At 43.7% G+C, this 23,701-nt stretch overlaps 1 protein-coding gene and 1 long non-coding RNA gene across 6 annotated transcripts; one reads left to right on the top strand and one right to left on the bottom strand.

Annotated features, from left to right (window-relative positions):
- The first annotated feature begins 463 nt into the window (after positions 1-463).
- mettl27 (methyltransferase like 27) lies at positions 464-20,971 on the top strand. Of its 5 annotated transcripts, none has more exons than XM_033046082.1 (6): positions 464-523; positions 6,743-6,863; positions 11,500-11,628; positions 13,214-13,349; positions 15,017-15,109; positions 20,426-20,971. In XM_033046082.1, the coding sequence occupies exons 2-6, from the start codon at positions 6,744-6,746 to the stop codon at positions 20,650-20,652; spliced, it is 705 nt and encodes a 234-aa protein (XP_032901973.1). In that variant the 5' UTR covers positions 464-523; position 6,743; the 3' UTR covers positions 20,653-20,971. The 5 variants fall into 5 exon arrangements, with proteins under 5 accessions (XP_032901973.1, XP_032901971.1, XP_032901974.1 ...); XM_033046080.1 differs by lacking the exon at positions 464-523 and adding an exon at positions 5,385-5,492; XM_033046079.1 differs by lacking the exon at positions 464-523 and adding an exon at positions 5,445-5,541.
- On the bottom strand, positions 3,749-5,292 carry LOC116988988. Its single transcript, XR_004416099.1, has 2 exons — positions 5,160-5,292; positions 3,749-3,809 (listed from the first exon to the last, which is right to left on the bottom strand). It is a non-coding gene; the product is annotated as an uncharacterized LOC116988988 (long non-coding RNA).
- Positions 20,972-23,701: the final 2,730 nt, after the last annotated feature.

Genomic DNA, 23,701 nt, shown 5'->3' on the forward strand with positions numbered 1-23,701 from the left:
GTGATGGGTGTATGGAACAAGCTGCCAGAGGAGGTAGTTGAGGCAGGGACCATCCCAACATTTAAGAAAAAGTTAGACTGATACATGGATAGGACAGGTTTGGAGGTATGGACCAAAAGCAGGTAGCGTAGCTGGGACATGTTAGGAAATAAACTTTATTCATAATTTTTCTTTAAACATGCAAAAAAAAAACCTGTGCAATAGTGTCATACTCCGCCCCAATCTGCAAAGCAAACTTTTGCCACTCATGTAACCCCTTGTGGTGATATCCCCGGTGAAAACCGTGATTAAGAGTGAAGACGACTCTGTGCCTTCCCTAACTATTGTTCCATCTAGTGCGTGATATTTTAGCATCGATGCCCGGCCGGCAGCCGGGGTCGTTTTTGACAAAGATCCTAGAGGATCCTCTAGTATCTTCGGTTTTTGGGGGGGGTGGCCTTACAAACCCAAAGGACACGTCACTTCCTACAATCAGAAAGTTGCACCGGATTTTTTTTGTCCCGATAACTCGCTGGGTAAACAGGTAATTCCTTACAACTGCGGTCGCTGTAGGGTTAAACTGGCCATAACGCCTTCCTCCCTTCCTCCCTCCACATTACACCGCTCACCTGGAAGGTTCAGCTGCCTACTCGCACAGACTCTTCCCCCGCAGTCGGCAGCCTTTCCTCTCGTGACATTTCGGGGGCGACAGGGTGCAAATGGACAACCGTGGTGCTCATTTGGGCCTGGCCGTCCATAGTACACACTCCGTCGAAGGACGACTGCCGGCGGGCGACGGTTGTCCCTCTAGATTCGAAAGGCAGCGCGAGAGCAAGGGGGTGGTGGGATGAGGTAGTGGGAGTGGGGGGGGGGGGGGGGGGTGGAGACGAATGGGATGAGGGAGAGGGGTGGTGGGATGAAGGGGATGAGGGAGAGGGGGTGTCAGGACGAAGAGGGGAGGGCAATGTTAGGACGAGGTTGGAGGGAAGGGGGGTTAGGACCAGGGGATAGAGGGGTTTAGGACGAAGGGAGGGGGGAGGGTGAGGAGGGAAATGTTAGGACTAGGTGAGGAGGATGTTAGGATGAGATGGGAAAGACGGGGTAGGTAGAGGAGGGGTTAGGAGGAAAGAGGAGAGGGGATGTTAGGATATGGGGGGGTTAGGGAGAGGGAGTGTAAGGACGAGGGAGGAGACGGGATGAGGACGAGCGGGGCTAGGGAGAGGGGTTAAGATGGGGGGACGAAGTAGGAAAGGGAGAGTTAGGAGAGGGGGTAAGGACAAAGAAGAGAGAGGGTTAAGATGAGGGGGGTGTTAGGGAGAGAAGGGTTTATGGTGAAGGGGAGAAGGAGGGGGCTTAGGACGAGGCTGTTTGCATCTTCTGTTCGACAGAAAAGGGAATGAAGGGTTTAAATGCATCTTGATTATGTTGGTAGGTTTCCTGGAGCAGGGTAAAGTGTAGATGAAAACAATGGTTGGGAGGCTGGTTTGTATGATTGGACTATACCTAGAACTGCAATTTATTGCAGTCTTCAGCAGAGCTGTTGCCCAACCAAGCTGTGATGCATCCCTATAAGGAAAGACTGAGTTAAATAGAACAAAAGTACAGGTAGTTCTGCTACAACTTTCTTCTGCAGTTGTACAGGGCTCTGGTGAGACCACATCTGGAGTATTGTGTACAGTTTTGGTCTCCTAATTTGAGGAAGGACATCCTTGTGATTGAGGCAGTGCAGCATAGGTTTACGAGATTGATCCCTGGGATGGCGGGACTGTCATATGAGAAAAGATTGAAAAGACTAGGCTTGTATTCACTGGAGTTTAGAAGGATGAGGGGGATTCTTATAGAAACATAAAATTATGAAAGGACTGGACAAGCTAGATGCAGGAAAAATGTTCCCAATGTGGGGCGAGTCCAGAACCAGGGGCCACAGTCTTAGAATAAAGGGGAGGTCATTTAAGACTGAGGTGAGAAAAAACGTTTTCACCCAGAGAGTTGTGAATTTATGGAATTCCCTGCCACAGAGGGCAGTGGAGGCCAAGTCACTGGATGGATTTAAGAGAGAGTTAGATAGAGCTCTAGGGGCTAGTGGAGTCAAGGGATATGGGGAGAAGGCAGGCACGGGTTATTGATAGGGAACGATCAGCCATGATCACAATGTAAATGGGTCAGCTTGTAAAAGAGCACACAGCGTGCAAGTATTGGTAGTTGCAGACAGCAAAGAAGGCTGTCAAAGGACACAGCAGTGTAGGAAGGAACTGCAGATGCTGGTTTATACTGTAGACACAAAATGTTGGAGTAACTCAGCGGGACAGGCATCATCTCTGGGAAGAAGGAAAGTGTGACATTTCAGCTCGAGACCCTTCTTCATACAGGATATAGATCAGTTAGATCTGAAAAATTCAAGCACTGGAGGGCAAAGCGTTAAAGTTAGAGGGGTAAAGTTTAAAGGAAATGTGCGGGGCAAGTTATTTTTACACAAAGTGGTAGGTTCAGGCACAGGATATCGAGGGATATGAATTACGTGCAGGCAGAGGAGTTAATTTAACTTCAGAACTAACATTATGAGCCAAAAGTAGACAAAAATGCTGGAGAAACTCAGCGGGTGAGGCAGCATCTATGGAGCGAAGAAAATAGGCAACGCTTTGGGTCGAAACCCTTCATGAGCCAAAGGGCCTGTTCCTGTGCTGTACTGTGTAGGATGGAACTGCAGATGCTGGTTCAAACCGAAGATAGCCACAAAGAGCTGGAGTAACTCAGCGGGTCAGACAGCATTTCTGGAGAAAAGGAATAGGTGACATTTCGGGTCGAGACCCTTCTTCAGACTGAGTCAAGGGAAAGGGAAACGAGAAATATAGACGGTGATAGAGAGAGATATTTCACCGCCCAAGATGAGGTGTTCCATACCAGGACGTATTAGATAGAAAAACACATTAGATAGAAACATAGAAAATAGGTGCAGGAGGAGGCCAGTCGGCTGACCCATTTACATTTTTGTCCAGGTCATTTACATATTTCATAAACAACAGAGGTCCTGCAGAGCACTATTGATTGCAGCCCTTCAGTCAGAATAACAATCTTCCATCACAACCCTCTTATCTTCTACAGGTAAACCAGTTCTGAATCCAAATTATCAAGTCACTGAATCCCATGCATCTTAATATTCTTGACTACTATGATGGACTATGTTAAATGTCTCACTGAAGACCATATTGATGACATGCACTTCCGTAGCCTCATCAATAGCTGCCTTCACCTAAAATAATTCACACAAAGCTGTTGGTCCCCGATTAGCCCGTTTCGTTACAAATACGAGTAAATCCTATCCCTGAGTATCCTCTATAATAACTTCCCTGCCACTGAAGTGAGACTGACTGATTTATAATTTCCTGGATTATCTCTATTTCTTGCTTAAACATAGGAATAACATTGGCTACCCCCCAGTCCTACCGAGACTTCTCCTGTAGCTAAAGATCTTTTTCAAAGCTCCAGCAATTTCTTCTCCTACCTCTCAGTAACCTGGGATAGACCCCATCAGGTCTGGGGACATTCTCCTTGATGCTCTTCAAGAGACCCAACACCAGCTCATTAACGGTCTCAAAATGTCCCATGCTGATCTTTCAGGTCTTTCTCCTTTGGATGTGTTTTTGTGTGTGTGTGTGTGTGTGTGTATTGACGGTCAATCTAACTCGCGGTTTCATCGCTGACGGTCGATCCAGCTCGAGGTTTTTCAGGCGATGCCCTCGAGCTTGAAGGTCGGACAATCGCTGAAAAATCATGTTAGTGGGACAGGCCCTTTAATCTTGCACATGCTGCCTTTTTCTTTTTAGGAAAACCTAGGAAAACAAGGTGGTTATCATTAAGAGAACAATCCACGTATCAAATATATTTATTATATAAGTCATCATTAAATATATAACTAATATGCTTTGTAATTCTTCACTAAAAGTTAATCAGTTGTGTGTGTGTATATATGTATTTAATCAAATTAAACTTGGTTTCTATGCCCTAATACTCTTAGCACAAGCCTGCCCACAATTTTGTTATTCCTCCTTTGAAATAATATATTCTCATTATTCTGCTTGCAAGCCCAAATGACTGGTATTTCTCTTCAGTTAATATTTACAGTATGTACATAATCTGATTTAAGTACAACAAAATAAACTTGATTTATGGAATATAAAATAAAGTCATTGTTTCAACGTCGTTCTGTTTTATCTCCAGAACGGCAGCCAATCCAAGAACAATTGCAGATGTGCCAGCAACGATTCTGTCTGTTCATGAAAACTACAGTTCAAGACATAATATAATTTTATGATACCTGGTCCAAAGTCTATGAACAAGGAATATTGTAAAGATTTTTTATAGCATTCAAGGTGTCATTATTTAAAAACATAGAAATATAGAAAATAGGCGCTGGAGCTGGAGGAGGCCATCGGCCCTTCGAGCTGATGGCTGATCGTCCCCAATCAATAACCCGTGCCTGCCTTCTCCCCATATCCCTTGATTCCACTAGCCCCTAGAGCTCTATCTAACTCTCTCTTAAATCCATCCAGTGATTTGGCCCCCACTGCCCTCTGTGGCAGGGAATTCCACAAATTCAAAACTCTCTGGGTGAAAACGTTTTTTTCACCTGTCTTAAATGGCCTCCCCCTTATTTGCAAACTTTGTTTGCAATAATGATGCACAACATGTGAAAATCAATGTTCTTAAGATGAAAATATCATTATAAAAATAGAAAATTATGGAAAACTCAGCGTGTCAGTCAGCATTTTTAGAAGAAGAAATGGTCAACATTTTTGGTCCATGACGTGACCCTTTCAGAAAAATTCCCTTAGTTCCATCCATTGTCCTCCTCAGCCTGAGCTGCTACCTAGACTAACTTATTTTTATTTTCAGTCATGTGATGGATCCCTCATCTGGATCATTAACCATGGTATTCTTCCCACAGATGCTGTTGACCTAAGTTTTTCCAACGTTTTCCATTTTTTTGTTTTTGTATCACATTGTGTTCAGTTTTTCTTATCCTACTTGTAGTCAGGCCTTGTGAGAGAACAATCCACGTATCAAATATATTACTAAAACTCTCATCTTGTATGTATGTGTATAAATATATATATATATATATAGATATGCCCGAAATACAGCCAAAACGGTACACGATAGCTCAACAATTTTAGGCCTACCTTACTCACCATTCCACTGGGGTGTGCAGTAGCAAGTTTCTTTCGATTTTACTAAGTATTTCCTTTTAAAAACTTTAATTTTCCCACGAACGGCACTTCGCTCCCACTTGCCAATCCGTGCCTGCGCAGTTGGGGGAGGTTTGCCGTGCCCGATTTCCACGCCTGCGCAGTTGGGGGAATGTTGCCGGGCCTGCACCCATTTTGAGATCGCCACTTCGACTCGCGTCACAACGGGGATCTCTGGCATCACAACAGGGTCCCGGCAGCCACGCCTGCACAGTTGCGGCAGGGTTGCAGGGCCGGGATCGCCATTTTTACTGAACATCGGCTCGTGTATGGTTGAGTGGTGGAATATTGCGTTGGGGAGAGGGGGACCCGACGGGTTCGTGCTTGGTCTAGTTTATTATATGTCAACATTAAAAATATAATTAAAACACTAACACTAAAAGTTAATCAGTTGTGTATAAATGTATTTTATCAAATATCTTGCATTAAACTTTGTTTCTATGCCCTAATACTCTTAGCACAAGCCTGCCCACAATTTTGTTATTCCTCCTTTGAAATACTTACTATATAGATAGATAGATAGATTATACCTTTAATAATCCTTTTCAGGAAATTACAGTGCCACGACAGCTTCAAGACAGACATAACACCACACATTTCCTCAAATGGCTTCCATACTTAACAAGTTAAAATACAAGTTAAAATACAATTAATTTTTTAAAAAGTGCAGTTATTTATGCGCATTATATAATCTTATAGCAGCTGGTAAACAGGACTTCCTATGTCTCAGTTTTGCACATTGGTGCAATCAGCCTCTGACTGAAGATGCTGCTCTTGATCACCTTCAGGGCATGGAGTGGGTAAGTGGGGTTGGTCATTATAGAACCTAGTTTGTTCAGAGTTCTGGCCTCTGCCACCTGCTGGACCGTTCGTTGCTCAGCCCCGACCACTGAGCCGGCCTTCCTGATTAGCTTGTCCAGTCTGTTTTTATCCGCTATATTGTCGTTATTCTACTTGCAAGCTCAAACTAACATTTGAAATTTGATGATTCTACACAGTATTTGTTGTTTACTGTATTATTCATTTTTTAGTTTTATAGTTTTGGACAACCTTGGCCGTATCTTCATTTTGCTCACTTCTGTTATTAACAGATTTTGGCTGCAGTATGTCAGAACATATTGCAAACAAAATGAAAACAAATATTTTTTTTTCCTTGGTTATCTTATCATCTGCAAATTAAAATTATATACAATAGATATAAAAGATTAGATTATTTCCTCTCTTTTTTCAAAGTATTAACTTTCTGGACATGTGCTGGTGTAAGAAAATTACTTGCTCAACAATTTGTTATAATGAGAGTAAATGTTTATACTGTTATTGAAAGTATAAAATCTACTAAGATATGAATCTTATAAGCTGGATTTCTACATATATGAATGTGCAAAATTACTGGTATTTCTGTTCAGTTAATATTTACAGTATGTATATAATCTGATTTAAGTGCAACAAAATAAACTTGATTTATGGAATATGAAATAACGTCATTGTTTCAACATGGTTCTCTGTTTTATCTCCAGAATGGCAGCCAATCCAAGAACAATTACAGATGTGCAAGCAACTATTCTGTCTGCTCATGAAAACTCTACGGTTGAAGATAAAATATCATTTTATAATACCTGGTCCAAACTCTATGAACAGGTAATATTGTAAAGATTTTTTATAGCAATCAAGGTGTCATTATTTTTTTGCAATAATGATGCACAACATGTGCAAATCAGTGTTCTTAAGATGAAAATATCATTATAAAATAGAAAATTATGGAAAACTCAGTGGGTTCAGGCAGCATTTGTAGAAGAAATGGTCAACATTTTTGGGTCCTACTTGCTACATAACGTAACCCTTTCAGAGAAATTCCCTTAGTTCCACCCATAGTCCTCCTCAGCCTGAGCTGCCACCTATTTTTCAGTCAGATGAAGGACCCCTCATCTGCATAATTTGTTGGTTTTCTTCCCACAGATGCAGTTGACCTATTAGGTTTTTCCAACATTTTCCATTTTTTTATTTTTTATATCACATTGTGTTCAGTTTTTCTTGCCCTACTTGTAGTCAGGCCTTGTGGGCAGGCCCCACAACATTACCATTAACCACACATTATGTGGACCACAAAGCATAATGTACTGGTAAAAGCCACATTAAACCAGTTTGAGACTTCTCCCACTATCTCTCCTCCTGAAAACTAACTTATCTCGCTCTCTTTGACTCTCAATGAATATTGCCTAAACTGCTACGTTTTACCAGTATATTCTGCTATTATTTCAGATTTCTAGCATTTGCAGTTTTACTTTAGTTTACTTTCGAGATACAGCAGAAAGATGCCCTTCGGCTCACCTTGTCCGCGCCGACCAGCGTTCACCCTGTACACTAACACTATCCTACATACTCGGGACAATTTACAATTTTTACCAAAGCCAATTAACCTACCTGGCTTTGGAATGTGGGAGGAAACCGGAGATCCCGGAGAAAATCTACATGGCCACAGGGAGAACATGCAAACTTAATCCAGCCAGCACCCTTAGTCAGGCTCGTACCCGGGTGACTGACGCTGTAAGGCAGCAACTCTACCACTGCACCACCGTGCCGCCCGTTTTTTTTTGTGGAACATCATCAATTTTTTTAAATATAATTTGTGCAATATCTATTTTTTTCATTTGTTTCTCTCACTTTTAAAATTATTCTCTTAATTTTATTATGCTCTTGTCTCTTTATTTTTTGGCTCTTTATTTTTTGTCCTGATGCAAGATTGGTCCTTTATTTTTTTGTCCTGGTGTAAGATGTGAAATGAGAGGAACCGCAGAGGATAAGTCAGATTTTATTTCAGTACATGGAAGCAACATTTGTAATTTCCTTGTCTTTTATCTGGTTTGAATCATTCATCTCCTTGACATTGTACCCCATCCTCATCATCATAATTACTTCATAATTACACATTACCTTTAATTGCATCCTTGACCTGTGCCTTCTTGATTTTTCTTTTTCTCTTGGCCTTCATCGGTCAGAATGTTGAGTATAGGACTTGGGAGGTCATGCTGCAGTTATATAAGATGTTGGTGAGGCCACATTTAGAGTGTTGTGTTCCATTTTAGTGACCATGTTATAGGAAAGATGTTGTCAACCTGGAAAGGGTGCAGAGAAGATGTACGAGGATGGTGCCAGGACTTGAGGGCCTGAGCATAGGGAGAGGTTCAGCAGGCTAGGACTGTATTCTTTGGAGCGCAGGAGGATGAAGGGTGATCTTCTGGAAGTGTACAAAATCAAGACGGGAATAGATTGGGTAAACGAACAGTCTTTTGACCAGAGTAGGGGAATCGAGAAGCAGAGGACATAGGTTTAAGGTGAGGGGGAAAAGATTGAATAGGAACCTGAGGGGTAACTTTTTTACACAAAGCGAGGTGGGTGTATGGAACGAGCTGCCGGAGAGAAGGTAGTTGAGGCAGGTACTATTGCAATGTTTAAGAAGCTTATAGACAGGTACATGGAAGGATAGGTTTAGAGGGATATGGGTCAAATGCAGCAGGTGGGGAAAGTGTAGATGGGCATGTTGGTTGGCGTGGGCAAGTTGGGCCGAAGTGCCTGTTTCTACTGTGTATGACTCTATGACTCCTGGCCCATTGAATTAACTACCCCTCCCCAAAGTTTTCCAGAGCCCCTATCGCAATATATCTACATTTTCCCAATGTCAATATCCCATTTTCCTCACAAATAGCTCATTGAATTTTCTAGTGTGCCGCATTTCCATCTTTCTGACCTTGGCGAGAAACCCTTACAATTCCTTTTTCTTCCTTACTCCCTCCAAGCTTCCTCTTCATCTCCACCCACAAATCTACATAATTCTATAGACACCGGGAAGCACCGAATGAAGAGCTGAAAGGCAAAGAACTAGTCCAAAAGGCTTGGAATGGCACAGATCAAACTCTGAGAAGGAAGTTAGCTGACAGCCTGATATCAGAAAGCCACAGATGATGAATGATAGGAAGCCAGTAGCAGCCAGTCGAGGATACATGGCTGTTGGCACAAAGGAGTCAGAGGCTGCTTGTGAATCATTTGAGTCAGAGGTTGCTTGTGAATAATAAAGAGCAAACTGCTAAATGCTGTCGGTGGAGCATGGGACATTTTGTGGAGGAAGTGGAGAGAAGGTACTCTGCCAAATAAGCCAGTTATTCATAGAAGCATAGAAAATAGGTGTAGGAGGAGGCTGTTCGGCCCTTTGAGCCAGCACCGCCATTCATTGCAATCATGGCTGATCATCCCCAATCAATAACCCGTGCCTGCCTTGATTCCACTAGCCCCTAGAGCTCTATCCAACTCTCTTAAATCCATCCAGTGATTTGGCCTCCACTGCCCTCTGTGAATACAAGCCTAGTCTTTTCAATCTTTCCTCATATGACAGTTCCGCCATCCCAGGGATCAATCTCATGAACCTACGTTGCACTGCCTCAAACAAGGATGTCCTTCCTCAAATTAGGAGACCAAAACTGTACGCAATACTCCAGATGTGGTCTTACCAGAGCCCTCTACAACTGCAGAAGAACCTCTCTACTTCTATACTGAAATCTTCTTGTTATGAAGGCCAACATTCCATTAGCTTTCTTCACTGCCTGCAGTACCTGCACGCCAACTTTCAGTGACACCCAGGATCCGCTGTACCTCCCCCTCACCTAACCCCATTGAGATAATAATCTGCCCCCTTGATTTTGCCACCAAAGTGGATAACCTCACTTTTATCTATATTATACTGCATCTGCCACGCATCTGCCCATTCACTCAACCTGTCCAGGTCACCCTGCAACCTCCTAACATCCTCTTCACAGTTCACACTGCCACCCAGCTTTGTGTCATCCGCAAACTTGCTAGTGTTGCCCCTAATTCCCTCTTCCAAATCATTAATATATATGGTAAACAGTTGTGGCCCCAACACCGAGCCTTGCGGCACTCCACTCGCCAATGCCTGCCATTCTGAAAAGGACCTGTTCACTCCTACTCTTTGTTTCCTCTCTGCCAACCAATTTTCTATCCACGTCTACACCCTACCCCCAATACCATGCGCTCTAATTTTAGTCACCAGTCTCCCGTGCGGGACCTTATCAAAGGCTTTCTGAAAGTCTAGATACACTACATCAACTGGCTCCCCTTCATCCATTTTACTTGTCACATCCTCAAAAAATTCCAGAAGATTAGTCAAGCATGATTTTCCATTCATAAATCCATGCTGACTTGGGCTAATCCTTTTACTGCTATCCAATTGCCCCATTATTACCTCTTTAATAGTTGACCCCAGCATCTTTCCCACCACCGAAGTCAGGCTGTAATTCCCCGTTTTCTCTCTCGCTCCTTTCATGAAAAGTGGGGTAACATTAGCTATCCTCCAATCCACAGGAACTGATCCTGAATCTATTGAACATTGGAAACTTCAATTAGTCTCATACCTTTGGACTTTTCAGCTCTGGCCTTTGTCCAACCATGTGCCTTTCAAAAAAACCCTCCTCACCTGTATCGGCCTATTACCTGCCAGGCTTTGTCCTACTGTGTGACCTGCTGAGCAACTCCAACACTTTGTATGTACTATATGCACATGACCATATGTTGATATGCCAAGTGATAAAATGGCTGGTTTGGAAGCCTGCTTCACAATGGTGCTTAATAACTCAAGGGGAGGATGTTTGATGTAGGCCAGTTAACATACTCCCGTTGCATACCAGAATATCTCATGGTCATGTGAGTTTGCAAACCAAATCGCTTAGCAGTCTGTAGTGCTCGGAAGCAGAATTGTTTGTTTAGAAAACTGTCCTTTTTAATTTCAAATTGAATTACTACTTGCAATGTACATTGGAACAGGCATTCTGAACACTGGTTCCTGCTGCATTAATGCTTACGACAAATTCTTTAGTTTCTGAATAATCCTTAACACTGTCTGTAAATCTCTTTATGGAGCAATTTACAGAGAGTGAATGAGCTAACTTGTTGACCAGATAAATTAGGATTGCATGGTTTTGAAATAGACTTTTAGACACTGTGTAAGATGCATAAAGAATGCAATTACATTTGTGAAGGACGTATTTAAGATTCATGAAGGTATACTTACAGAAGTTAATTAGTAGAAATGATCTATTGGTAAAAATGACTGAGAATTCCTTTCAGAAATGAGCTAGTAGCTGTAAAGTTAATGTTATTAAATATAACATTCGGGAAGGATATAAATAAATACATTATTCCTTATCACCTGAATTTACCCTGCTGTTGAAATTACTAACAACTTTTTCTATTGTTTCCTTCGCAGGATATGAAACTTCTGGATTATCAAGCTCCTCTCCTCGCTTCAACGTGTTTAGCGGATGTAATGCTTGAAGACCGTGATCAGGCGCTGGTTCTGGATGTTGCTTGTGGGACAGGACTAGTAGCTGCTCAGGTTACTAGATTATATTTAATAACAAAAAGTGCCAAGTGGACATATTTTGGGGTTGTCAGATGTTTCTTTAGCAATTATTACTTACTAATTTGCAGTAACAGCAGAATATCAATGGGAGCCAAGCTTGAGTGTGCTCTATCTTTCATTGTTGATTCTTTATTTTCTTGACCAATCCTTTAGATTTTATCTTTAGATTTTTAGCCTTTCATGATAGTCTTTCCTTGAATATACTCAATAACTTAGCACCCACAGTCTAAAGTATGGAATTTCAAGGAAAGTCAACCTATAGAATGAAAAACATTTATTGTCTCCATTAAAAATGGCCTATGCATTATCCTATGCTCTTTAGTTCTAAACCCATCCAGTCATTAGACGTTTTCTGAATAGATATTGTCCAATTCTCTAATAATTGTGTTCTTCACTGAGCTCAATATTCCAATCTTTGATCCCAGGCACCAGCCTAATGAACCTTTGTAACACCACCTCAAACCAAGAATATCCTTCCTGTGCAATGAACACACTGCTTCAGTTGCAGTCTCACTGAAAGCCACTGTATACATGGCAAGACCTTCAGTAGGAAGGAACTGTAGATGCTGGCTTAAACCAAAGATAGACACAAATAGCTAGAGTAACTCAGCGGGGCAGGCAGCATCTCTGGAGAGAAGGAATGGGTGACATTTCAGGTCGAGACCATTCTTCCGACCCTCTGGGTGATGAAATTCTTTCTATTCTCTGTCGTGAAAGGCTGATCCCTTATATTGTGACTGTGACCCCTAGTTCCAGACACTCCAGTCAGAGAAACGTTAACACCGCATCCAGCCAAGATTTTGAATGTTTCACACCTCATCCAGTTTATGTTAGATTGGGCTTTATAGGCCTATATTTGATAGATAAATAATCATATTCCATCACTCATAAAGAATAACTCTAGTTGATTGTTAACACATAGATGAGTCAGTAGACCCATCCTGAAGTACCAACTATATTCTTAACCAAACTGTCAAATTCCACACTGTCTGAAGACGTCCGATGTTTTTCAGCATTAGACAGGAGTCTTTGATTCTCATTAACTGTTATGAAAAGGCTGCTTGCAAAATACATACTATTATAAATCTCAACAATTAATTGGTTTTGTGATGCACAACTGCACACAATTGTTTAAGACTATCTGACAGGTAGAAGTCTGTTAAACCACCTCCTTCTTAGCTACTAGTTTTTCTGGGGTTACCTTCTCATTTGTGTGTAGTCATATAAACATAATTTAATCCAAACAGCTCAGAGTTTATCTTTAGCTCCCTTTCAAGTACCTAACAGGCAGTAAAACACATTAGGATGTCTTGCGGTCATAAAATGTGCTTTCCAAATACAACATCTTTCTTTAAACAGAACAGCACAGATGTGCATGTTATGTTGAAATATATGGCCAGCCAACTCTGCAGAAACTGAACAATGGTACGAGATTTGTCTCACAGCTATCCGTCAGTTTGGAAATGTGTCTTTACTAACTTAATGTGGTATTACAAGTACACCCAATTGTTTGCATGGTTACTTCCAGCTGTGACGTGCAATTGTTATTTTTGTGTAGTTACAGAAACTTGGATTTTGCAACTTCCATGGACTGGATGGCAGTGAAGAAATGTTGCATTTGGCACAGTCTAAATCACTATACCAAAGTATCCAGAAATGTATCCTGGGTGCTGAATCACTTCCACTGTCTTCAGGTAAATTAATAAAAATGTAAATTCATAACCTCCTGATATTGTTTCATTATTTCATGCACTGGAAAAATTGTCATTCCAAATACCAACGAAGATATTGTATAAAACCAAATAGAAGTATGTAGTGTCAGGACCAAAGATCCTATAGCGGAGCAAGATAGACCACTCCTGCAAAATCCAATGGACTGACGTGTAGTACGCAACGGAGCGTAACTTCCGCCATTTCAGTAACCCAACCCTATCTTTGACCCGACCCGACTTCAGTTATGTGTTCAGTTAAAACGGCACATGCCTTGTACAGGGAGGAACTGCAGATGCTGGTTTAAACCGAAGACAGACACAAAAGGCTGGAGTAACTCAGCGGATCAGGCAGCATCTCTGGAGAGAAGGAATGGGTGACATTTCAGGTCGAGACCATTCTTCAGACCCTCTGGAGAGAAGGAATAGGTGATATTTTGGGTCGACTTACGTTAGCTGACATGACCCGTTACAGCTATTGAAACAATCGACCTGATCTGCTGAGTTACTGAGCGATTTCACCCTCCTCCCTCCTTTATTACAAAAAAATAAACACTTTCATTTCCCTGGACGGGTGGAGGGAGGGGGACCCGAATGCTGCAACAAAAACAAAAGACTTTTGTGTTCGTCAGCAATCTTAGCATGGAATGAAGTGTAAGTAGACAACAAGCTGCCTCGCAGTGTCTTAGCTCGCTGTAAACATTTTTTGTTGCCTTTTTTTTATAATTTCTCCCTCTCCGCCCCCTCTCTAACTGGAAAGTTGCAAACCCAGCAAAGGTTGAGTGTCACATCTGTTAACGCGGTATTTTCTCTTGTTTAAAAAAACCCCATCCTACTCTGGTTTGCAATAAGAATTTTTTCTTGAAGTGTGGGTGTAAATATCACGCTGCATATATCTGCCCCCAACCAAACTTAAATTTTTTTTTGTGTGTTTTAAAACATTGCAGGACCAGGGTTTGTTTTTAGAAAGAAGGTAGACACAAAATGCTGGAGTAACTCAGCGGGACAGGCAGCATCTCTGGAGAGAAGGAATGGGTGGCGTTTCGGAGACCCTTCTTCAGACACTTTGTTTTTAGAAAACTGTGTTTGACCTACAAAATAAATGTGAAGGGGGAATAAACGGAGATGTGCAAGTGGCGGAATCTCTCTCTTTCTCTCTCTCTCGCAAACACATCCTGTGCGTGAATTTGCAGCTTTAATCCAAGGGCGAGCGAACGCGCGGACAGACGGACGAAAGCAAAGATCATAGACCGGAATAGGTGACATTTCGGGTCGAGACCCTTCTCAGACTGAGTCAGGGGAATGAGGAACGAGAGATACAGACGGTACTAAGGACAAATGAATGGAAGATACGCCTATATCTCCCCTTTCCCTTGACTGTCGAAGCACTTTACTATGGTCGGATAATCTATCAACCCATGTGTCTGGAATGAGAGGAAGTCTGAGCATGGATACGTAATGCATGGAGAGATATGGTCAGCTGCAAGCAGAGGAGATTAGTTTAATTTGGCATCATGCTCGACACGGATTGTGGGTGTAAGGGCTTGTCCCACGCTATTTTCACCCTAGTAAAGAGATTAGAATGCTTCTGATCGCACAAAGCCAAATTTCACAGTTATTCATCCGGCATTTTTTTTAATGTTCTATTTCAGATATTTATGACGTCGTTTTGATTGTCGGGGCGCTAAGTGGAGGGCAGGTGCCGTACACCACGATTCGTGAACTCCGTCGTGTTACTAAGCCAGGTGGGAGAAATCTCTTATTTTTTTGTTAAATTCAGACTGCCCAGCCAAAGCACTGGTTGGTGAGTGTGGGAGTGGTTAGTGTGTGTGTGACGCTGCAGGCCGCCCCCCCACCACCGCAACCGCGAATTGGGGAGGACGGTACCCAACGTGTCCCCCTTGGTCTAGTATATTACATTTATGAAGTATGCCAACTAGCAAATGTTGCCAATAGGTGGCATGGTTCTCAAGTGCTAGTTCTTAGAATTAGCCCGGTTATCAGAGTAATGTTGAGCTGAAAGATACCCTATATGCTTATAGACACAAAATGCTGGAGTAACTTAGCGGGACAAGTAGCATCTCTGGAGAGAAAGAATGCGTGACGTTTCAGATCGACCCGAAACATCACCCATTCCTTCTCTCCAGAAATGTTGCCTGTTACGCCAACATTTTGTGACTACCTTCGATTTAAACCAGCATCAGCAGTTCTTTCCTCCCCATATGCTTATAATTAGGTGTTAATCACAAAATATAATTCTCAACAGATAAATAAATGGGAGTGTTGACATAGAGTCCGTTTGGTCACTCGTAGTTTTGGTTTTACTGATCTATTGAATGTGTTTAGTAGAGTATCCAGTGGTGTATTTGGATTTTCAGAAGGCATTGATGTTTCACACAGGAGGCGTGTGAATGAGATTGTATTTAAATTCCTGGTGATATATTAATGGAGGTTGAGAGTTAATTAACAGATAGAAAATAAAGAATAGGAATCAGCGTGCCCTTCTCAAGATTGCTAACTGTGACCAGTAGAGTGCTGCAGGAATCAGTGCTTGATTCTCAATTATTCTCAACCCAGATCGATGATTTGGATGAGGAGTCCAATGCAATATTTCTAAGTTTGCTGAGTAGGAATGCAAGTAATGCTGAATGTGCAAAGAGGCTTCAAGTCAACATAAGCAAGAGAAATGGCTGGATAATGAAATGGCAAATACAGTAAAATATGTTAAAACGTGATGTTATTTATTTTGGAGAGGCACCGGGCCCGCAAGGAGGAAGAGCGCGGGGGAGGAAGTTGAGCAGCACCCAGGGCAAGGTAGGCCTCCAAGTCAAGTCAAGTCAAGTCAAGTTTATTTGTCACATACACATACGAGATGTGCAGTGAAATGAAAGTGGCAATGCTCGCGGACTTTTGTGCAAAAGACAAACAAACAAACTATAAACACAATCATAACACAAATATTCTTTTACATAATAAATAATGGAAGGAAAAACGTTCAGTAGAGTTAGTCCCTGGTGAGATAGGCGTTTACAGTCCGAATGGCCTCTGGGAAGAAACTCCTTCTCAACCTCTCCGTTCTCACCGCATGGCAACGGAGGCGTTTGCCTGACCGTAACAGCTGGAACAGTCTGTTGCAGGGGTGGAAGGGGTCTCTCATGATATTGTTGGCTCTGGAGTTGCACCTCCTGATGTATAGTTCCTGCAGGGGGGCAAGTGAAGTTCCCATAGTGCGTTCGGCCGAACGCACTACTCTCTGCAGAGCCTTCTTGTCCTTGGCAAAGCGTAGAAGCACTGGAGGATCCTCGGAGACACTCTGAATTTCCTCAATTGCCTGAGGTGGTAAAGGCGCTGCCTTGCCTTACTCACGAGTGCTGAGGCGTGTGATGCCCATGTCATATCCTCGGAGATGTGGACTCCCAGATATTTAAAACAGTTCACCCTATCCACAGGATCCCCATTTATCCTCAATGGAGTGTACGTCCTCGGATGATGTGCCCTCCTAAAGTCCATGATCAGCTCCTTCGTTTTTTTGATGTTCAAGAGGAGGCTGTTATCCTGGCACCAGAGTGCTAGACCAGCCACCTCCTCCCGGTAGGCCTTCTCGTCGTTGTCTGAGATCAGGCCCACCACCACAGTGTCATCAGCAAACTTAATTATTGAGTTGGAGCTGAACCTAGCCACACAGTCATGTGTGTACAGGGAGTACAATAGGGAGCTGAGGACGCAACCCTGGGGCGATCCTGTGCTCAGGGTGAGGGACTTCGATGTATTCCCTCCCATCTTGACTACCTGGGGCCTGGTGGTGAGAAAGTCCAGGACCCAGGCACACAGGGAGGTGTTGAGCCCCCAATTCCATTAGCTTCCCGGCCAGTCTGGTGGGGACTATCGTGTTGAAGGCTGAACTGTAGTCTATGAATAGCATCCTCACGTAGCCCCCCTTCTGGCTGTCCAGATGGGAGAGAGCGGTGTGCAAGACCTGGGAGACCGTGGATCTGTTCAGACGGTATGCGAACTGCAACAGGTCCATGTTCCGAGGGAGGAAGGCGCAGATGTGTTTCTTCACCAGCCTCTCAAAGCATTTCATGACTACCGAGGTAAGGGCCACCGGATGGTAGTCATTCAGACAGGCTGGGGAGGCATTTTTTGGTACCGGTACAATGATGGATTTTTTGAAGCAGGAAGGGACCACGGACTTGTCCAGGGAGAGGTTGAATAATGTAGTGAGCACTGGAGCTAGCTGCGTAGCACAGGACTTGAGTACTCGCCCCGAGATGCCATCGGGGCCTGCAGCTTTTCTCGTGTTCACCCGTGTCAGAGCCCTCCTCACGTCGTGCTCGGACAGCGAGAATGTGTGCACATTCCTCCCTTCAGCTTCAGTAGCCAGCCCGCTGGCGGTATTGTCGATAGTCGGCAGACCTGGAGTGGTGTTGCCCCTCTCGAAACGAGCGTAAAAGGAGTTCAGGTCATCAGCTAGGGAGGTGCTGGCACTTGCGGATGAGGGAGGGGTGCTCCGGTAGTTGGTTACAATCCGTAGCCCCTGCCACAGGCTTCTGGTGTCCTGCTGCTCCATCTGTAACTCCATCTTGTCTCTGTACCTTCTCTTTGCGTCCTTCACCGCCCTTCGCAGTCGGTAGGACTCTGCCTTGTAGACGTCCATGTTTCCTGATGCCAGGCCCGAGTTGTAGGCAGCGGTGCGAGCATTCAGGGCCACACGAACAGACCTGTCTACCCAGGGTTTTTGGTTCGGAAAGGTGCTTACCCTTACCGTGGGGACGATGTTGTCGGTTACTGTTGCGATGAAGTCCGTGACTGCTTCCGCGAACTCACTGACGTCACTGGAACTTGCTCCGCCTCTGAGCCCGCGGCCATCTCCCTCCCCCTCCCTCCCCGCTCAGCCCGTCCTCCCCGACAGCCCCCCGTCCCAAGGAGCGGCATCGGGCCCGCGAGGAGGAAGAGCGCTGGGAGGAAGAGGAGCGGCACCCAGGGCAAGGCAGGCTGCCGCCTCTGCCTCTGCGCAGTTGGGGGCTATGGGTGAGTGGTGGAATATTGCGTTGGGGGAATGGGTTCCGTTGGGGGAACGGGTGAGTGGTGCAATATTGCGTTGGGGAACGGGAGACCAGTTCTCCCATGTGGGATATGGATGAGTGGTGGAATGTAGCGTGGGGGGGACCAGGCCTCCCATGTGACAGGGCCCAGTTGGTCTAGTATTTTATAATCGTACCCTTTTAGATAATTGGAGACATTTCGGGTCGAGATCCTTCTTCAGACTGATGTCAGGGGAGTGTGCGGTACAGAGATAAAATGTAGTCGGAGACAGTAAGACTGGTGGGAGTAGTGGGAAGGGGGAGGGGATGGAAAGCAATGGCTTTGTTGGAGAAGTCAATGTTCATATACAATACAATACAATAGAATATACAATACCTTTTATTTGTCATTTGAACCTCACATGAGGTTCAAACGAAATTTGGTTTCTGCAGCCATACAAAAAAAGAACCAAGACACACACCAACACAATTCAATTCACATAAACATCCATCACAGTGAGTCCTCCTCACTGTGATGGAAGGCAAAACTTAAACATATCTCTCCCCTGCACTCCCCTCTCCCCCCCATGTCAGAGTCAAAGACAGAGTCAAAGCCCCCGGCGGGCGATGTTAAATGTCCCGCAGCCATTAAAGCCACGCCGGGTGATGCAAGGCAAGGTCTTGGTGTTGGAGCCCCGGCGGGCTCTTGGTGTTGGAGCCCCGGCGGGCGCTCACAAAGTCCCGCGGCCATTCCAAGCCGCGCGGGGCGATGATGTAGGCCCCGCTCCAGGTAATCTTCAACCCCGCAACTCGGGCGGGAGAAGTCGCCGCTGCGGAAGCCCCGAAAAGCGGTCTCCCACCAGGGACCCGCGGGCTCCCGATATTACTGTCCACAGACCTGCGGTAGGAGCCTCCGATTCTCCGGGTGTCGGGTCACAGCAGCGCTCCCCCACCGCTCCACCCGCTCCGGACTCGGCCAGCTCCGTGATGATGAGTAAATCCGCAGCTCCGCGACTGGAGCCCCAGGTCATTCCTGTTGGAGGCCGCTCCACGTTGCAGCCCCAACGACAACGGAGACCCGACAAAGAAAAGGTCGGGTCTCCCGTGCAGGGGAAAGACCTTAAAGTTCCCCCACCCCACCCCACCCCACCCCCACACACATACCCCGACAAAAAAAACAATAAAAACTACATAGAACAAGAACTGTTGCGGTGTAAGCTACCCAAGTGAAATATGAGGTGCTGTTCCTCCAATATGCGCTGGGCATCATTCTAACAATGGAGGAGGCCATGGACAGAAAGATCAGATTGGGAATGGGAGGGGGAGTTAAAGTGCTGAGCACTCAGGAGATCAGGTAGGTTTTGGCGAACTGAGCGGAAGTGTCCAGCGAAACGATCGGCAAGCCTGAGCTTGGTCTCACCGATGTACAGGAGTTGACACCTGGAACAGCGGATACAGTAGATGAGGTCTTATTATTCTTATTATTACGTCACTGGTTGAGTCAAATACTGGAGGGCGTTGTTTAAAATTTAAACTTGCACCTTACATCAGTGAAGGTAGGAGTTAGTTATATTCATAAAGGAGATTATTGGAACTTTTTTTTCCAGATAGCTATTGACGGTAGAGTATAGGAAGGAACTGCAGATGCTGGTTTAAATTGAAGACACAAAAGGCTGGAGTAACTTAGCGGGTCAGACAGCATCTCAGGAGAAAAGGAATAGGTGACGTTTCAGGTCTGAAAAAGGGTCTCGACCCGAAATCACCTATTTCTTTTCTCCAGAGATGCTCTGACCTGCTGAGTTACTCCAGTTTTTGTGTCTATTGACAGTAGGTCAGTTACCAAGCAATTTCATATTTACAATTAGTATTGATTAGTCACAATCTACTGAGTGGCCGAAAAAGTTTGTGGCCCTATAAATTCCTGATGTAAATTGTGTAGAAATGTTTCGACAAGTAAGATTGAATGGCCTGTTTCTGTGCTGCATGGCTCTGGCACGAAGATAATTTGAAAGCTTAACCATATTCATTCTTCCCTAGGAGGCTTTGTGTGTATGACCACCCGGAGCAATGTGTCAAATCAGCTTTACAAGACACAACTACAAGCTTTGATGGAAGAAATGGAGCAAAAACGATTGTGGGTAAAGGTAAAAGTACAAGAAATAGAACTTTGGGAAAAGGCAACTTCTGAACTAGAATCTAAAGGAGATTCTATCTACATCCCTGGGACAATCTATATCTACCAAAAATCAAGGATTCAAACTTAAAATTGAAATTAAGGATTATGATATGAATGAAAACTGAGAACATTGAAAATAGATTGTTTATACTCATCTGCTAATTAGTATATTACTGAAATAATGTCCTGGGGCTGGAATTATTGACGTTTATTTATACAAGTTCAAATGCATAGAAAATGGGGTTGTTGAAAGAGAAGTTTATTTCAATAAATGTTCGAATGTGTTTGCATTATTAGGTTGATTCTTTTCACCAGAATATTAATTGCCAATGTTTTGAACTGAATTTGGGAAGCATGCTCCTAGAAATAATAACACTAATAAAAAAGAAAATCTGCTCTCTATCCTATACCTTAGTCCAGACCCATCACTGTGGTTGGCTCATAACTGCGTCCTTCGTTAAGTTCCAACAATGATCCCTACTCTCCCATGCGCCTCTCTGACATGAACTACCTACAGCAGGCACCTTAAGACACCAGATGGAAACCACCTATGCTGGCTTTCAAAAGCCTACAAATTCAATGGAAGGATAACAGTAAACAAAAAGACTAAACATGTTTACAATCGCGGCCAGCTGCGACGTTTGAACTTACATCTCGCCGAGATCACCAGTGTGCGGAGCTCCGTCTGGCGTGGTCTGTTGGCTTGGAAGCCGCAGGCTCCGGTGGGAGGGCGGCCGTTCCTGGCACCCCTAGCTGCTGGGGGTTCTCCCAACGCCGGAGTACCATCACCCGGCGAGAACATCGGGCGCCGTGGCGGCGACTGTGGAGGCCTCAATAGGCCCGACTATGGGTGGACAAGAGGATGGGGACTGGACTTTGTGCCTTCCCCCACAGTGGGAATCACTGTGGGGGGATGTTTTGGTGTTGAATTTCTTTATGAATACTGTGTTGTATTTTTATTAGTGTGCTGCAAGGACATCAGAATTTCCCCTGAATAAGGGGATTAATAAAGTATTTATCTATCTATCTATCTATCAATCAAGCCATCTACAGTGTACAGATAAAGGATAAAGGGTATAACATTTAGTGCAAGATAAAGTCTGTTGAAGAAAGTTCAAAGGTCTCCAATGAGGTAGATGGGAGGCCAGGACCGCACTCCTGCTGGTGAGAGGAAGGTTTATGCTAGAGACAGTTCCCCTGACATCAGTAGAAGGAAAACCAAAATTCTCATCTTCAGTTCTATCTTGTATTGTTCCATATTTTCGGAATGTTACTGCTGAATACAACCTCTGCCACCTCATGCCCTGCTGTTGCACAACCATCTCCCTATCTTCAACGTAAATAATCCCTCCCCTACAGTGGATCTCCTCGACTAAACGTTCAAAGTCTCATTGAGTGAATGTGGAACTCGTTCCTCCCTTCTTTACTCTGCAGTGCTGTTGCATCAAAAGTGTCACAACCTCTAATTGCAGCAGAGATGTATCCGTATTGTGCGGATTTCTTTAATGGCTGGACCTCAGTCACAACAGACTGGATTTGCTTCAAATTACATTAAGTGAGGTTCTGCAGAAGCTCAAATGTATGGAGAAGAACATTTGATTAAATCTCCTGAGGATGATTGTCATTGGCAATTTGTACACCAGAACCAGTGCTACATACAAGACTACTTTAACATTCCAATTTGTTTAAAAGATTGTCTAAGTTATAATCGTTCCTCTTACCAGTTCATTCTATTTAAAATCCAAATCCTCAAATCAAGTCAAGCTCTTACTGCAGCAAACCTACGGAACTGAGTTTATTACTTTTGTCCGTGTTAGGTCTGACTACCATCCACCTCATTTTTATATTTATTTATCCCTTTACTGACAACAGACTTTTGCCTGCTGCACTTCAAACTTTATTCCACAAAACCGTCCAACTGTGTTTTTTGAATAACCCATCAATCATTGTGTTACCCTTAAATCATCCATCCTTAATTAATTCGGTATTTCATCCTGTCTCTTTCTTTGTGGTGTGTCTTGGGATGATTTGGGTATTAATGGAGCCTCAAAACGATACAGGCACATAACATGCATTGTTAGACATAAAGTATATGCTGCACTGATTTGAGCGTTTTTGTCTGCAGAACTCGTTCAATGTTTGGGTATCTGAGCTTATAGATGCAGTTCCCAGGCATGTTCTGCATACAAAAGGTCCCAATAGGTGCAGGGCTAACTTTCAGCAGTGTTTTTATTTACTCTCACAAGATGTCAGTGTGGCACTGTGTCAGAAGGTTAGCAATGAAGCAAAACTAAAGCATGCTGGAAACTAAACCATTATTTATACTCCATTCATTTGAATTTTGCAAAAGCCTTCTGTATGCAATTTGAAGCAGATCCGTTCACCTCTGTAGTTGCTAATTTGCTTGGATCATGCAAATTGTAAATTTTAAATTATTCGTCTTTTTGTTCAGATCCCTTCCATGGGCTTCCAACTCCCTTCGTAAACTGCTCCAGTCCTATCGTGCTCCAAGAACATTACATTTGCCAAATCCCAGTCTCTTTATATACCTCAGTCACTTCACTCCACCACTGTAGCTATGCTTTCATTCACCTAGGACTAAGTGCTGGAATTCCTCCAATAAATCTAGCTGCCTAGCTATTCTAATTTAAGTTTCGATATGAACCCTATCCATGTGACAAAGCATTTAATCACCTTTGCTAGTACCACCTCCTTTGTTTGTGCCAATGTTTGCCTGATTCTGAATAGCACTTTCTTGCATTAGTACCTCTAGAGAGGCAAGTTGATGGCAAACATTTTTTTCCCTTCATGACAGAGGATCTTCCTTTCATTTAGATTTAGCACAGGAAAGTAGTCCTAATATAAAAGAATAGCCATAATCTTATTGACACACTGTAGAAAGGGTGCAATTGCTCTGGAGAGGATCCAGGGGCGATTTATGAACATATTGGCAGGGCTGGAATTTTTTTTTCACTTTGAAGAAAGATTTGATAACTGGGATGGTATTCTCTGCAGCAACGGAGGTGAAGAAAATACTTAGTTGAGGTGAATAATATTATTTGAATAGGACCAGAACAAGGGGTCACAGTTTAAGGATAAGGGGGAAATCTTTTAGGACCGAGATGAGGAAAACATTT

This window comes from Amblyraja radiata, chromosome 28, assembly GCF_010909765.2.
Source record: "Amblyraja radiata isolate CabotCenter1 chromosome 28, sAmbRad1.1.pri, whole genome shotgun sequence".
NCBI classification, from domain to species: Eukaryota; Metazoa; Chordata; class Chondrichthyes; order Rajiformes; family Rajidae; genus Amblyraja; species Amblyraja radiata.